The following is a 16,151-nucleotide window of genomic DNA, read 5'->3' as shown; positions in this document are numbered from 1 at the left end:
GGCCAATTCACTAAATATATTCAAAAAGGATTTAGATGTAGTCCTTCCTACTAGGGGGATCAAGAGGCATGGCGAGAAAACAGGAATGGGGTTCAGCCATGAACTCATTGAATAGCGGTGCAGGCTCAAAGGGCCAAATGGCCTACTCCTGCACCTATTTTCTATGTTCCTATGAGTGAGCAGATTCTTCATGAGGCCAAACGTTGGTGCCCCACAGATGGTGAGGAGGATCGCCCTTCGTTTGGCAGTGCTCTCTTCCCCATCTAGCTCGTTGGCCATGAGGTATTGGTCGAGTTGCTCCACAAAAGTTTTCCAATCATCTCCCTCCGAGAATTTCTCCAGGATGCCCACTGTTCTCTGCATCTTTGGGTTTGCTATCTGTATCTTGTCACCAGTTGTTGTGTATGGAGAGTCAGACTGAACACTGTGAGCTCAAATTAAAGTGTGACCGTAGTCTTTCATTATAGGTCTCCAGAGTGCCTCTCCAACCTGTGAAGCCTCCTTAAATACCTGTGCTGCTAGGGGATTATGGGATCCCTTGGGACTCCAGGGGAATGAGCCCTCTGGTGGCTGTACAAAGTAAATACAAGTATACATATATAACACCAACTACTTCCACATCACCTGCCTCTACCCCTGCCTCAGCCCATCTTATGTTGAAACCCTTATCCATGGCTATGTCACCTCCAAACTGGACTGTGCCAATGCTTTCCTGGTGGACCACCCTCCCATCCACTACCCCATAAATTGTACTGCTCATATCCTCCCCTGTCCCACCCACACATCACCCCTGTCCTCGATGCCCTACATTGGCCTGATCCCCTAAACTTTCAATTTAAAAATCTCATTCTGGTATTTAAACTCTTCACGGCATAGAAACATAGAAAATAGGTGCAAGAACAGGCCATTCAGCCCTTCGAGCCTGCACCGCCATTCAATATGATTATGGCTGATCATTCAACCTCAGTCCCCCACCCCAGACTTCTCTACATACCCCCTGCTCCATTTAGCCATAAGGGCCACATCTAACTCCCTTTTGAATATGTCCAACAAACTGGACTCAACAACTTTCTGTGGTAAAGAATTCCACAGGTTCACAACTCTCTGGGTGAAAAAGTTTCTCATCTCGGTCCTAAATGGCTTACCTCTTATTCTTAGACTGTGTCCCCTGGTTCTGGACTTCCCCAACATCAGGAACATTCTTCCTGCATCTAACCTGTCCAATCCCGTCAGAATTTTATACGTTTCTATGAGATCCCCTCGCAGTCTTCTAAATTCCAGTGAATATAAGTCTAGCCAATGCAGTCTTTCCTCATATGTCAGTCCTGCCATCCCAGGAATTAGTCTGGCGATCGTTCGCTGCACTCCCTCAATAGCAAGCAATTCCTTCCTCAGATTAGATGACCAAAACTGCACACAATACTCAAGGTGAGGCCTCACCAAGGCCCTGTACAACTGCAGCAAGACCTCCCTGCTCCTATACTCAAATTCCCTCGCTATGAAGGCCAGCATGCCATTTGCTTTCTTTGCTGCCTGCTGTAGCTGCATGCCTACCTTCAATGACTGATGTACCATGACACCCAGGTCTCGTTGCACCTCCCCTTTTACTAATCTGTTACCATTCAGATAATAGTCTGCCTTCCTGTTTTTGCCACCAAAGTGGATAACCTCACATTCATCCACATAATACTGCATCTGTCATGCATTTGCCCATTCACCTAACCTGTCCAAGTCCCCCTGCAGCCTCTTAGCATCCTCCTCGCAGCTCGCACTGCCACCCAACTTAGTAACTTAGTGTCAGCTGCAAACTTGGAGATATTACACTCAATTCCTTCGTCTAAATCATTAATGTATATTTGTAAATAGCTGGGGTCCCAGCACTGAACCCTGCAGCACCCCACTAGTCACTGCCTGCCATTCTAAAAAGGACCAGTTTATTCCCACTCTTTGCTTCCTGTCCGCCAACCATTTCTCTATCCACGTCAATACATTACCCCCAATACCATGTGCCTTAATTTTGCACACTAATCTCTTGTGCGGGACCTTGTCAAAAGCCTTTTGAAAATCCAAATACACATCTACTGGTTCTCCCTTATCCACTCTACTAGTTACATCCTCAAAAAAATTCTGGAAGATTTGTCAAGCATAATTTCCCTTTCATAAATCTATGCTGACTTGGACTGATCCTGTCACTGCTTTCCAAATGCGCTGCTGTTGCATCTTTAATAATTGACTCCAGCATTTTCCCCACCATCGATGTCAGGCTAACTGGTCTATAATTCCCCGTTTTCTAAAAAAGTGGGGTTCCATTAGCTACCCTCCAATCCTCACTCATCCCTTTCTCTGTAACCTTCTCCAGTCCTAATACCCTCCCCAAAGCGGTGTTCCTCTGGCATCACCCCTTCATCATTGGCAGCCATGTCTTCAGCTGTCTAGAAAACACTTCGGCATTCCCTCCACAAATCCCCTCAGCCTCTCCCTCTCCACCTTTAAAACCCATCTGTACATCCTAGCTTACCAATATTTTCCTCTTTGATGCAGTGTTGATCACTTCCTTATGCCTGTGAAATGCCTTGACATATTTTTTCTACATTAATGGTAGAATAGAAATGCAAGTTGTTGGAAGGAAGTGGTCTCCATTAACCACATCAACTTGATTGTGATTCTAGATAGTTTATTTCGAATTCATCTTCCCTGTAATGTGGACCTCGCCACGGCGAGGTCAGGGCGAAGGATTAGTGAGAAACTGTGCAGGAATATGATCGGGGGCCAGGGGAGGCGTGAGTTCTGGGCCAGCCCACACCGATGTGTGCGCACTAGGTCCGTGCAGCAGAGCTGGTCTCCAGTCGTCTTGGGTAATCCTTGCCACTGGACGAAAACCTAGCTCTGTCAAGCCCGTGTGGTGGCAGGTGTGCAACAGCCAACACACGTTAAAAAAAATCCACACACCGGCATCTTCCACCCTTGAGGATGTAGTTCGGGTCCTTCATTGAAACACCTGTGAACTCATCCATTTTTGGCATGGAAGCAAGTTATCCTCGTTTCGAGGGACCGCCTATGATGATGATTTCTAATTTAGAACAAACAGCAATTCTGACTTCTGTCTGCCAATTGATTGAATGCTCGTAAACAGGGTTTTGGAAAGGCTGGAATGAGGTGAAAACTGGTAGATGATAGACAAAGATCCTAATAAAGCAATAAAATGTAGCATGAAATTAGATAAGTATGGCAGTGAAAACATTTCTGACTCTTAACTTCTACCGGCTTTGCCTTTCTTTAATGATTTGGGTGTACATGGCACAATTTAAAAATCTGCAGATGACAAAACTTGGACATATAGTGAACAGTGAGGAGGATAGTGAGACTTCAAGAGGACATAGACAGGCTGGTGAAAAAGGCTGACACGTGGCAGATGAAATTTAACGCAGAGAAGTGTGAAGTGATATATTTTAGTAGGTAGAACAAGCAGAAGCAATATAAACTAATGGGTACAATCCTAAAGGGGGTGCATGAACAGAGAGATCTGGGGCTTTGTGCACAAATCGTTGAAGGTGGTAGAGCAGGTTGAGAAAACGGTTAGCAAAACATACGGGACCATGGGCTTCGTAAATAAAGGCATGAGTACAAACGCAAGGAAGTTATAGGAACCTTTTATAAAACACTGATTTGGCCTCAACTGGAGTATTGTGTCCAATTCTGGGCACTGCACTTTAGGAAGGATGTGAAGGCCTTAAAGAAGGTGCAGAAAAGATTTACAAGAATGGTTACAGGGATGAGGGACTTCAATTACGTGAATTGACTGGAGAAGCTGGGGTTGTTCTCAAAGCAGAGAAGATTGAGAGGAGATTTGATAGAGCTGTTCAAAATCATGAGGGGTCTGGACAGAGTAGAGAGAGAGAGAAACTGTTCCCATTGGCAAAAGGATTAAGAACCAGAGAACACAGATTTAAGGCGATTAGTTCTTTTGCCAAAGGTGACACGAAGGAAAACTTTACGCAGCGAGTGGTTAGGATCTGGAATGCACTGCCTGATGGGGTGGTGTAGGCAGATTCAATCGTGGCTTTCAAAAAGGGAACTGGATAAGCACCTGAAGAAAAAAAATTGCAGGGCTACGGGAAAAGGGCAGGGCAAGTGAGACCAGCTGAAGTGCTCTTGGAGAGCAGGCAGGGGCTCGACCGGCTGAATGGCCTCCTTCCGTGCTGTAACCATTCGATGAATCGCCCTTCCAGCCTATTTTTCTGCCCTACACAGGGACTTGCATATCTTTCAGTTGTCAGTGCTAATGAATAGTCTACATCCAAAGCTTTGACCCACCTTTTCTTGTGCTGATTGACATTAATATTTCAGCATTTTATTTTTTATTGCATATTTTCAGCAATGGCAGGTTTTTTTTATTTGTAGAATTGGAATTCAGACTTTTTAAAATGTCTTTTTCTAACATGACAAATTTACATACAATTCCTGAAGCATGGACAGTGGTGTGCACTAGGCATGTAGAGAGCAACATAAGGGACAAGGCTCCTAATGTAGGACCCCATTAACGTTGAAAGTGACAAGAGGAATAAAACTTGTATCTTACATGTTACAGCTGTCATTAGTTTAGGCCTCCCTGTTGAATTCAAAATATTGGATGTCCTGCATTTATGGGGGAGGTTTATCCTGTCGGGGGTGGGTGGGAAAGAGCAGAACCTCAATCTGAAGGTAAAATCACCAAGGGCTCAGTTAAGCCTCACTGATGGAGTCGACTTCCATTAAGGCCTTACCATAGCAGGCACGAAGCACGTCCAGCGCCCAAGATCATATGGCTTATTTTCAGATGATTCTGGTGAGGGGGGCCTTGCCGGTCTGTGAATGTCTGTGCCCATGTCAATATGAATACTATAGGAGGCGCTTTAGCCATAGAATAAATGGCTTATTAGCTTTCAGATCTACTCAAAAAAAAATGAATTTCACTGCCTCAGATTATTGAAGCAAAATTGCTGAACTGTGACAGCAACCTGTGCTTCATGCAAGTGCAGAGATTTGTGAACACTTTTGGCCACCAAATTTAAGCGGGTATTGCAATCTACATAAACTCTTTCCTCGCTGTGTACACTAGATTATGAGAGATGAGTAACAAAAGATTATTTTGTTTCTCGTAATTCTAATGCAGTTTTCAAACTGTCAGAAATTTCCATAGAATAAGTGGCTTATTAGCTTTCAGATCTACAAAAATAGAATTTCACTGCCTCAGATTATTTGAGCAAAATTGCTGAACTGTGACAGCAACCCGGAAAATTAGGGCTAATATTTCTACAACACATGTAATTAAAATGTATTCAAATAGAAAAGCAGCTTCATCCATTCCATTGATTTGCACACATTAAATATGTAGTAGTTTCTAGTGTGCTTGGAAAATGCAGTATTTTTACCTTTTCTTTTGCTTTATCTAGTAATTGAAGGTGTCATGGTTTGTGTGTGTATGGCAGAAGGGGGAGGTAGTGTGGGAAGGCATGTTCTGACAGTTTGAAAACTTCTGCATTAGAATTACGAGAAACAAAATAATCTTTTGTTACTCATCTCTCATCTTAATCTAGTGTACACGGCGAGGAAAGAGTTTGTGTAGATTGCAATACCCGCTCAAATTTGGTGGCCAAAAGTGTTCACAAATCTCTGCACTTGCATGAAGCACAGGTTGCTGTCATAGTTCAGTAATTTTGTTTAAATAATCTGAGGCAGTGAAATTCAATGTTTTTTTTTGAGTAGATCTGAAAGCTAATAAGCCACTTATTCTATGGATAAAGCGCATCCTATAGCCTTCATATTGACATGGGCACAGACATTCAATATCAAAGTGATTATATCATCTTTAACTTCATATTCCAATATTTTGGGGTGCATTATGAGGCGTTTAAACCCAATAGGTGTGTGTACAAAAAAACCTAGAGCATCCCATGTTAAATTAGTTCAAACTCTCTCTCCTCAACCCATTGCTTCCAACAGTTGAGGATTTCATATGATTAGAAACATGTAGACAATTTATGTTTAGACAAACTAATAATTAGAATTTCAAAAGCAGTATTTCACAAATAAGCTGTTTTATTAAGTCACACCTACTGACCAGAAACATTTATAGTTGGTGAAAGCAATCAAGTTCTGCAATACTAGTTAACACACAACTGCATGGGCAAACAATTCATCTCAACTTTTCTCTTGCATACCTTTAACACCAACAAAAACACAATCCTACATTCTTTCAGCTTCCCAAATCTGCAATATAAACCAAATCAAGACACAAGCTTCGCACTTAACCAGTTCAGCACCATTGTATCGGTTTTGCATGTTTAAAAACATTCGGAACTTTCCTTGACACCAGACTTCCTTGAAATTTTTTATATCAGAAGCAAACCATAATGATCCATATCAGACTGTATGCTTATGTTCCATTTCAGGATCTAATGCAAAGATGAATTTAAAATAGGGTTATCTGTTATATAGACCACACAATTACACCATTCATGTTTGCAATTAATAGCAGCATATTGTATTTTATTTTAAATCAGAGCCCCCCCCAAGCCCATCCAGAAATTGGGAAATAAACACATCTCAGATTTCAGACTATTTTCTGCTCATTGACTACAAATAGGTGGAAATCTAGCTCAGAGTATGCAGAAGGAGGAGGGCGATAGGCACACCTGGATGAAGGTCTCCATAAAACATTTTATGGTACTTGCTATTATTAATATTCTCTTACCTTCATTTTGACTACCAGAGGGATTACAGAATACATTAACAAACTTTTTTTGGGGGGGGCAAGATAAGCAGCAGCTCCATAATTCTATTATTATGAAACAAGTGCTTCCGGCATCTGGGATGGTAAGCAAAACACACAAATGAGCGACTGTTAAACATTGGAACTAAGTGGTTTTAAAGTGCATTTAAACTACAGCTGGAACTCTGGGTCACTGCAGTTGTAAATGCGTTAATCTCAGGTCACGATATGATGCCAGAGTGAAGCTGCTTTGTTTTGTAATCACTCAGGTCTTCGCGCCCAATTTACTCAACATTAGTTTAGCACTGTTGCAAAGCTAAAACTTCTTTGCATGGACGCTAAACTCGTGATCTAAATAGATCCTTAGTCTTTATACAAACAGAAAAAGAGACTGCAGCTATTAGATCCTGATTAATTCATTACAGAAAGAAGTTTGCTTAAGTATACAACAAACTCATCTCATGAGCCATTCTTTTGCTTCAAAATTATTTAGGATCAAAAATCCTTTGCAGAAAATCAGAATCCAACATTTTAATCAAATGGGACCCGAGACTAAATGCATGGCATTAGCCAGTAAATAAAAACATGCAAAATGCAAGGAATCAGCTTCAAAGTGGCATTATGTTGATTTACACAAACAATTTCAGCACACAACAGCTTTGCCATGTGCCAGAAGAGGTTTTTTTAAAAATATAAAGTGGCTAGGAACCACAACATAAGCACCTGTTGCTCATTTCTTATAGTCCAGATTTAATTCATTTAAACGAGCAGTTATTTGGAAATTGGCAGCACAATTAATAATTGGTGCTTACAAAATTTGACTGCTAGTTAGTAAATCGTTTTCTTGAAATATAACTAAAAAGCAACCCATCACTTTTGGAATGTTGATTGTAAATTAAACTGGTTTAAGTCATAATTGATTAATTCAAATGATGTTGGTGGCAAGTCCAGACGACTAATGTCTCTGTACAGGTGAACCAAGACAGAATCAGTGCATGCTGAATTTATAAAGGCTTCTTTAAGCTATGTTCTCCATATATATGAAAATCTCTATTCAATAGCACACTGTAGCAAGCAAATCTAAAAAAGATGTGATTTTACTTTCACTACTGGTAACTGAAACTGCAGTGATGTAGATGATCATGAATGTTTCCAGTTGGCATTTTTTAAATAGAACAAAAATAATTTCTTCCAGGATTAATTTACAAATCTATATAGCTGTTGAAAAAAAACCCAATCAGCTTAATGTTACTACTAAACTCAACGGAGTAAGTGTTGATTGCTGTAAATCAGCTTCTGATTTAGAGGCATTTCATATATTTAAAAAAATCTATTTTCATGCATGTTTCAATCAATGCAAATATCTATTAGTAATTGCAAAGGGGGGTCGTCAGTGCTAGTGTTACTCACTGGCCTATGTTGGCTGTGAAATCTGTCATAGCACAGCTAACCGGTGAGTGGAATGTCATCACTTAATACCCTGTTGTTCAACTTGGTTTAAAACTCACAATTGGGAACATCCCTGACTGGGAAACTGTTCACATACCAATGACATTTCTCTTGGCATTACTCTTCAGATGCAGCTCTTCACTTCTGTCATCGAGCTGATGAGCCGTGTTAAAAATATTAACTGTTTCACAAGCACCTGAACAACATCTGGGAAAATACCACTCAGATCCTTCCATTTAAAATGATGTCTTCCCAGAAGTAACTTTCCAAGTCGTCAGAAGGAAGGAATATACTTTTATTCAAACTAGGCACTAAGAGTATTGCACAAGGCTCCAACTGCAAATTCAGATGTGTTGAAGGATAAATTCTAGACCTACCCAAGGTAGATCAGTGAGTAATTGTACTAACTGCCCAGCCTCAAAATGTTTAATAGTTTTAATATGGTTGGCAACCAATTGTAGTGAAGTCAGATACATCACTGTTTAGCAAAGTGATGTCAATGGGTGCTTGTGACCCCACCTCTGAATAAAATAAAAGGACTTCAAGGAATTAAGTCATGCTGCTCTATGCACCTTTTCAAGATTGTTCTTTGTGGTTTTGACTCACTTTGTAGTGGACAGACACTTGGGACAGTTACAAAAAAGCTTAATGATAATGGTGTAAAAAATCTGCTTCGGCACCCAGCACGTGCTGGCAGTATATATTGTGCAACTTTGACCCATGATTTTCCAAACATTAAAATAAATGGACAGAAACTCATGGGCTGGCAATGCACAAAAAATTGAGATTTGTGCTTTCAGCATGTGCTAGGAGCATAGAAGTAAAGTATTGAACCCCAATATATGAAAATGAAATAGAAGGTACATGTGCAGTACGAGTTAGCTACTACATGAATGCTTTTTTGGAACACAAGAAATGATTGCAGTGTGGAGCCAAAAAATGTATATATTGCAAACATATCTGGCTTAAAAGCTGTTGCTCACATCTCAAGGTGTCAGAAAACATGTACAGCACATGGTCCTGGGATTATCACTCCTTTGAATGTTATTCTGTTAAACAGGGCTTTTCAGATCAAGTCAGGGTTTCAGAATAGTTCCAAGTGGTTACCTCCTCTGAATACGCTTGCAAAGACACATTTAATATTGTGAATGACACCATCTTTGTATGACTTGAATCTGTCTTGGTTTTGTATTTTTGGAACTTAATCCAGCTGTGTGTAGGATCTGTAAAGATGGGTCGTCATTTACATAAGCTAACTCGCAATTGCATAGGTAATATTTACATTTTAAGAAAAGGAATTAAATAGCTTGAGCCCTATTCTCATAACTGCATTATTTTACTTTTATTGTTACACAGATGTGGTCTAAAATAAATCAGGTATTTGTCTAGCTGAGCATTTTCTTTGGAAATTTTTAAACATATGTCTTTCTAAGCATCTTATCTCTTAATAGTGACAATTAAGAGGAAAAATAAAAGTCAAAAACTTCAAAGATAGTTTTAATCGGGATTTTATCTGGTCAGTAGCACAATTAACGTTGCAGTTATGCTGCAGGTACTGTTTAAAATTGGTACCAGCTTTTAGAGTGATGCAAACCATCTCTGATTAATTTTGCCAGTTCTCAAGCCAGGACACAGCAAAGTTGTGTGCTCAGTCACTTAAATGCATACACAGAACTCTGCTTACCAGTGTAATGTTAGTGAACAGCAGACTCTCCTGCTGGGTCTTTACCAAAACTAAATGTAAACACAATCCAGTGGATCCCAAGGAAACTTATTGTTTTATATACTGCAGGCAACACAACATAATTTATCAGTCTCCAGATTTGGTCCTTAATAGAACAAAGAATCTTGGTTCATGCCCCACCCAAAAAATGTCAATAATATTGTCGCATCACATGTAAAAGAATCATATTTTTCCTGGAGCTTCTTGTGTTGATCCTCGTTCAAATCCTGGTCAATCCCCTTTTTCCTTCAGCTTCTTTAGGTGGCGCGCACGCAGTCCCTGGTTCATCTTCATGGACTGCTTAATGACCAGAGAGACTGGAAGTAGGGATGTAGTAATCCAACCCTAAAGAATATTAGAACATTAACATGCATTTTAATTACCACTGTATATTTTCATTTATGATCAGGTTAAGAAAAAGTTAAAATCTAAGTCGTCAAGCTGGGATTTTGCAGCTGTTACATGGCTTTGTTGAGATGTATATTAATTTTGCAAAGTTTTTCCATTATGAAAGAATACAAACATTTATTTATACAATAATGGTAAAATATGCAAAATTATAAAAACCAAATGACAAATATACAGTGACGAATACAAATAACGACATTGGACCCCAAGCTCCTAATGGGGGTCTAGCCTCGGGAAGAGAAGCTTAATATCAAATTGCATTTGGTAATTTTATGGGCAAGTTAAAGTACATTTTGTAATTTTCTCACATTTTTACAAAGTTAGTTAAGTTATAAATTGTTTTGTTTCCAAGTAGGCTGTGAAAAAAATTGAACTTGTTTTCAAAATTTGACCAGAACCTTGTAGTTACTGAGTTCTGATTTTAGCTGCTAAAAGGACTTTGTAAAGAAAAATGAGTGATTTGATTAGTTCAAGGTCTGCTTTACTTTATTGATAGATTTTGTTTGTATTCATTAGCTATTGAGTTATGATTTGTAAGGGGCATGCAGTTCCTGCATGCCGAAACCCGGAACTTGTGGGGCCCCTATGGGCGCACGCACACCTCGTACGCGCCCGTAAATTCAGGGCCATTAAATTTATAGAATGAATGTGCATGTAAAAGGTACAGACATTTGATGACTTCACACTCCCAGCTCCAAATGGACAATTAAAAACACATGCAAGATTGCATCATGGGCACAATATCCATTAATTCTACAGCCAGATGGTTAGAATTAGACTGGGTGTTGTGTAATGAGAGAGGATTAATTAGCAATCTCATTGTGCGAGGCCCCTTGGGGAAGAGTGACCATAATATGGTGGAATTCTGCATTAGGATGGAGAATGAAACAGTTAATTCAGAGACCATGGTCCAGAACTTAAAGAAGGGTAACTTTGAAGGTATGAGGCATGAATTGGCTAAGATAGATTGGCTAATGATACTTAAGGGGTTGACTGTGGATGGGCAATGGCAGACATTTAGAGAACGCATGGATGAATTACAACAATTGTACATTCCTGTCTGGCGTAAAAATAAAAAAGGGAAGGTGGCTCAACCGTGGCTATCTAGGGAAATCAGGGATAGTATTAAAGCCAAGGAAGTGGCATACAAATTGGCCAGAAATAGCAGCGAACCTGAGGACTGGGAGAAATTTAGAACTCAGCAGAGGAGGACAAAGGGTTTGATTAGGGCAGGGAAAATGGAGTACGAGAAGAAGCTTGCAGGGAACATTAAGGTGGATTGCAAAAGTTTCTATAGGTATGTAAAGAGAAAGAGGTTAGTAAAAACAAACGTAGGTCCCCTGCAGTCAGAATCAGGGGAAGTCATAACGGGGAACAAAGAAATGGCAGACCAATTGAACAAGTACTTTGGTTCAGTATTCACTAAGGAGGACACAAACAACCTTCCGGATATAAAAGTGGTCAGAGGGTCTATTAAAGAGGAGGAACTGAGGGAAATCTTTATTAGTCGGGAAATTGTGTTGGGGAAATTGATGGGATTGAAGGCCGATAAATCCCCAGGGCCTGATGGACTGCATCCCAGAGTACTTAAGGAGGTGGCCTTGGAAATAGCGGATGCATTGACAGTCATTTTCCAACATTCCATTGACTCTGGATCAGTTCCTATCGAGTGGAGGGTAGCCAATGTAACCCCACTTTTTAAAAAAGGAGGGAGAGAGAAAGCAGGGAATTATAGACCGGTCAGCCTGACCTCAGTAGTGGGTAAAATGATGGAATCAATTATTAAGGATGTCATAGCAGCGCATTTGGAAAATGGTGACATGATAGGTCCAAGTCAGCATGGATTTGTAAAAGGGAGATCATGCTTGACAAATCTTCTGGAATTTTTTGAGGATGTTTCCAATAAAGTGGACAAAGGAGTACCAGTTGATGTGGTATATTTGGACTTTCAGAAGGCTTTCGACAAGGTCCCACACAGGAGATTAATGTGCAAAGTTAAAGCACATGGGATTGGGGGTAGTGTGCTGACGTGGATTGAGAACTGGTTGTCAGACAGGAAGCAAAGAGTAGGAGTAAATGGGTACTTTTCGGAATGGCAGGCAGTGACTAGTGGGGTACCGCAGGGTTCTGTGCTGGGGCCCCAGCTGTTTACATTATACATTAATGATTTAGACGAAGGGATTAAATGTAGTATCTCCAAATTTGCGGATGACACTAAGTTGGGTGGCAGTGTGAGCTGCGAGGAGGATGCTATGAGGCTACAGAGTGACTTGGATAGGTTAGGTGAGTGGGCAAATGCGTGGCAGATGAAGTATAATGTGGATAAATGTGAGGTTATCCACTTTGGTGGTAAAAACAGAGAGACAGACTATTATCTGAATGGTGACAGATTAGGAAAAGGGAAGGTGCAACGAGACCTGGGTGTCATGGTACATCAGTCATTGAAGGTTGGCATGCAGGTACAGCAGGCGGTTAAGAAAGCAAATGGCATGTTGGCCTTCATAGCGAGGGGATTTGAGTACAAGGGCAGGGAGGTGTTGCTACAGTTGTACAGGGCCTTGGTGAGGCCACACCTGGAGTATTGTGTACAGTTTTGGTCTCCTAACTTGAGGAATGACATACTTGCTGTTGAGGGAGTGCAGCGAAGATTCACCAGACTGATTCCCGGGATGGTGGGACTGACCTATCAAGAAAGACTGAATCAACTGGGCTTGTATTCACTGGAGTTCAGAAGAGTGAGAGGGGACCTCATAGAAACGTTTAAAATTCTGACGGGTTTGGACAGGTTGGATGCAGGAAGAATGTTCCCAATGTTGGGGAAGTCCAGAACCAGGGGTCACAGTCTAAGGATAAGGGGTAAGCCATTTAGGACCGAGATAAGGAGAAACTTCTTCACCCAGAGAGTGGTGAACCTGTGGAATTCTCTACCACAGGAAGTAGTTGAGGCCAATTCACTAAATATATTCAAAAGGGAGTTAGATGAAGTCCTTAGTACTCGGGGGATCAAGGGGTATGGCGTGAAAGCAGGAAGTGGGTACTGAAGTTTCATGTTCAGCCATGAACTCGTTGAATGGCGGTGCAGGCTAGAAGGGCTGAATGGCCTGCTCCTGCACCTATTTTCTATGTTTCTATGTTTCTATGTTAAGTGTCTCCAGGAATAGCAACAAATAAAAACGATTCTTTAACAAGTTTAAACTGTACATACTGTATAACTAGAACACATTAGAGACTACTGGTTTGCACTGAATCGCAATCAATGCAGGCAAAAGTGGGTTATTTGACCAACTGTCTCGTGATTTATTTTCCACAAACCACTGGACCATGATGCTCATCCATCCCATAATTATATTGCAAGCCTGTGCTTATTGTCTTGCAAATGTACACTAGTTTCTAGATCACCTAACATTGTTGGGAATTAAGAAGAAGAGGCCGTCAAAGTCATTATCAACACACAGACAAGACCAGAGGTGCAAGAGTGGCAGTACTAGGAATTCAGTTCACATTCCTAGCAGAGAGAGAACAGCAATCACAAAATTAATTTCACTGTACTGGATTTCAAAACAATTTAAACAACTTCTGCTAATGCAATATACAACATGAAATATCAAAATAGGCACCAGAAACAGACACACACATTCAATTCCTGGTCTGTACTGATTTAGCAGAGCTCAGTTGACGTGACAGAAGGAGATATGCAGATGGCTTCAGAACCCTGGGTTTGGATGGTTGAGGAGGGGGTGTGGGGGAGAAAGAGGGTGAAATCATCAAGGGTTTTTGTCAATAATTATTTAGTGAGAACTGTGAGAGTATTTGTAAAAACATTAGGATCAGATGGGCCCTTCCAGTATCAAATAACTTGCCAATCACCTATTATTAGCTCACACATTAAGAAAGGGCACTTATGCAAGAAGTTGGACAGGAGGCAGTCAGTATCCAGAATATACGAGTGAGCACTCTTACAAAAGAGAAAACGTACAAAATGTTTGAGATGCACTGAAACAAATTGATAAATTAAATAACTGATGAGGCAAAACTTGCAGTCTTACCAGTATGGCATGTGGCAGATAGCCATTTGTCTGTGTCTGAAGACCAACTGTGTTTAAGGCAGCTTTCACATAGGTTTCTGGGCTCGGTTTGTCCAGAGTTGGCTTTCGGATCTTACTCAACTTTGTAGCCACAAAAAATGGCAGCACACTCTAAGACAAGCGCAAAGAGTAAAATACAATGTTACTGCTCAGAAACAAATTACTCATTGTTAGTAAACACAATTTTCTCACATTTTTGTATTATTTTATTGCAATTTTATGACTTGATTTTAACAGTACACAAAACCTAAATCTAATTGTTAAATTCATCTCATTGCTGTTTGTGAGACAAACAATAAAATTGGCTGCCACATTTACCTACGTTGCTGTGAAGCATTTTGTATATTCTGAGGTTGTGAAAGGGATTATATTGATGCAAGTTCTTTTATATGTTAGTTGCTCCAGATAGTCTCATGCTGAGTTGCCAATCCAGAGCCAGTTATGAAATACTATATATGCGGGGTATGTTATTATTTTGAGTTCCCAAACAATGGCTCAATTATTAGCAATGCCTGGTCATTCAGGAGATATTTAGAACGTTATTGTTGACAAAGTTCTTTGAACACCAGAAGTCAGAAAATCTGCACAAGGACTCGAGGCAGGAAAGTGACTGAGGGAGAAATAACCGCTGCACTGTTGGCAGGACAGATAGTATAGTGAATCTATGTTAAATATAAATCCTTCCCCCCAAGTGGGCTCGTTCCTTCTTGGTGCTACAGTACGGAAAAAGAAGTTGAACAAATGACTTCCATCATACTCAGTCTTCTGTATGTTTTGTAAACCAAATAAAGCAGCTTATGAATCAAACCAAACAATGCTTCCCATAGTGTTACCTCGGTCCACCTTCAGAGAGATTAAAAGTCGATGTGTGCTTAAAACACGGAGATCCTGTCCACATCACAAGGGAGTTTCATTGTTAAACTCTCAGATCTCACTGCCTTGCCGACAGATTCAGGGCAGTGGAAAACAGGCAACCTTAAGGGAGCGACCAATACCGCTGAACCCATCAGACACCTGCGGCAAAACCAAATTTATAACAAGCATCTAGCAGGAAGGAATATATGTTTTTGCAAATGATGCATGGTAACAACCTTTGTGGACCTCACAACAGTACTAAGTTACTTCAAATTCTAATGGAGGCAAGGCAGCAAGGATACTTGCAATTTGTTATTGGAGATAGCGCACTATGAGACTTTATTTGAATCAGAAATTGGCTTAATTTAAATACATATTGCAATGTGAGGCCAGTATTAATTTGAGGACAGGTCTATTTCAAAACTATTCAGTTCAAGTACTGTACAGCACTACCTCATTTATCACCAAAGATTGCATGGAAAAGAAATGTAAATATTAACCACTAGATGGCACAAAAAGGGCACACCACCAGTATCCAAACTAATAGCACAACTGGCTCTTCATAAATCAAACAATCTATAGCTTGAACTTTTACATATCCCAAACTACACTTTCTCTACAGTTCTTTACTTTGGCAAACTATTATTCTTTAAGCCTAATGACCAGAATAACCCACAATATGTAGGTAGTTTTCTCTTGCTCTACAAATTTGGCAATTTATTTGTAGCTTGGCAAGGAGTTTATGGATCCCAAGGCAATCGATGTGCATTGTACATCAGTATTTTGGGTAACTTAATATAGAGCAGACAATAATTCTGAAGAAAACTAGTCCAAAAGTTACTAAGCATTCCATAAACACTCATGAGATTAGAGATTGGTC

General features: G+C 40.3%; 1 protein-coding gene across 2 annotated transcripts in view; it reads right to left on the bottom strand.

Moving 5' to 3' along the window:
- Positions 1–6,060: 6,060 nt before the first annotated feature.
- The window catches only part of LOC139280139 (very-long-chain 3-oxoacyl-CoA reductase-A-like), a 213,256-nt gene continuing 203,165 nt past the window's right edge, over positions 6,061–16,151 (bottom strand). For both annotated transcript variants that reach the window (XM_070899670.1, XM_070899671.1), the window contains exons 10-11: positions 14,378–14,527; positions 6,061–10,268 (exon numbers count right to left, since the gene is read on the bottom strand). In XM_070899670.1, the coding sequence (XP_070755771.1) occupies positions 10,155–10,268; positions 14,378–14,527 (264 nt within the window). In that variant the 3' untranslated portion in view covers positions 6,061–10,154. The remainder of the gene's footprint in view (positions 10,269–14,377; positions 14,528–16,151) is intronic.

The sequence above is a fragment of the Pristiophorus japonicus genome, chromosome 14 (genome assembly GCF_044704955.1).
Source record: "Pristiophorus japonicus isolate sPriJap1 chromosome 14, sPriJap1.hap1, whole genome shotgun sequence".
In the NCBI taxonomy this organism is placed as follows: Eukaryota; Metazoa; Chordata; class Chondrichthyes; family Pristiophoridae; genus Pristiophorus; species Pristiophorus japonicus.
This window is presented reverse-complemented; position numbering and strand designations above follow the sequence as displayed.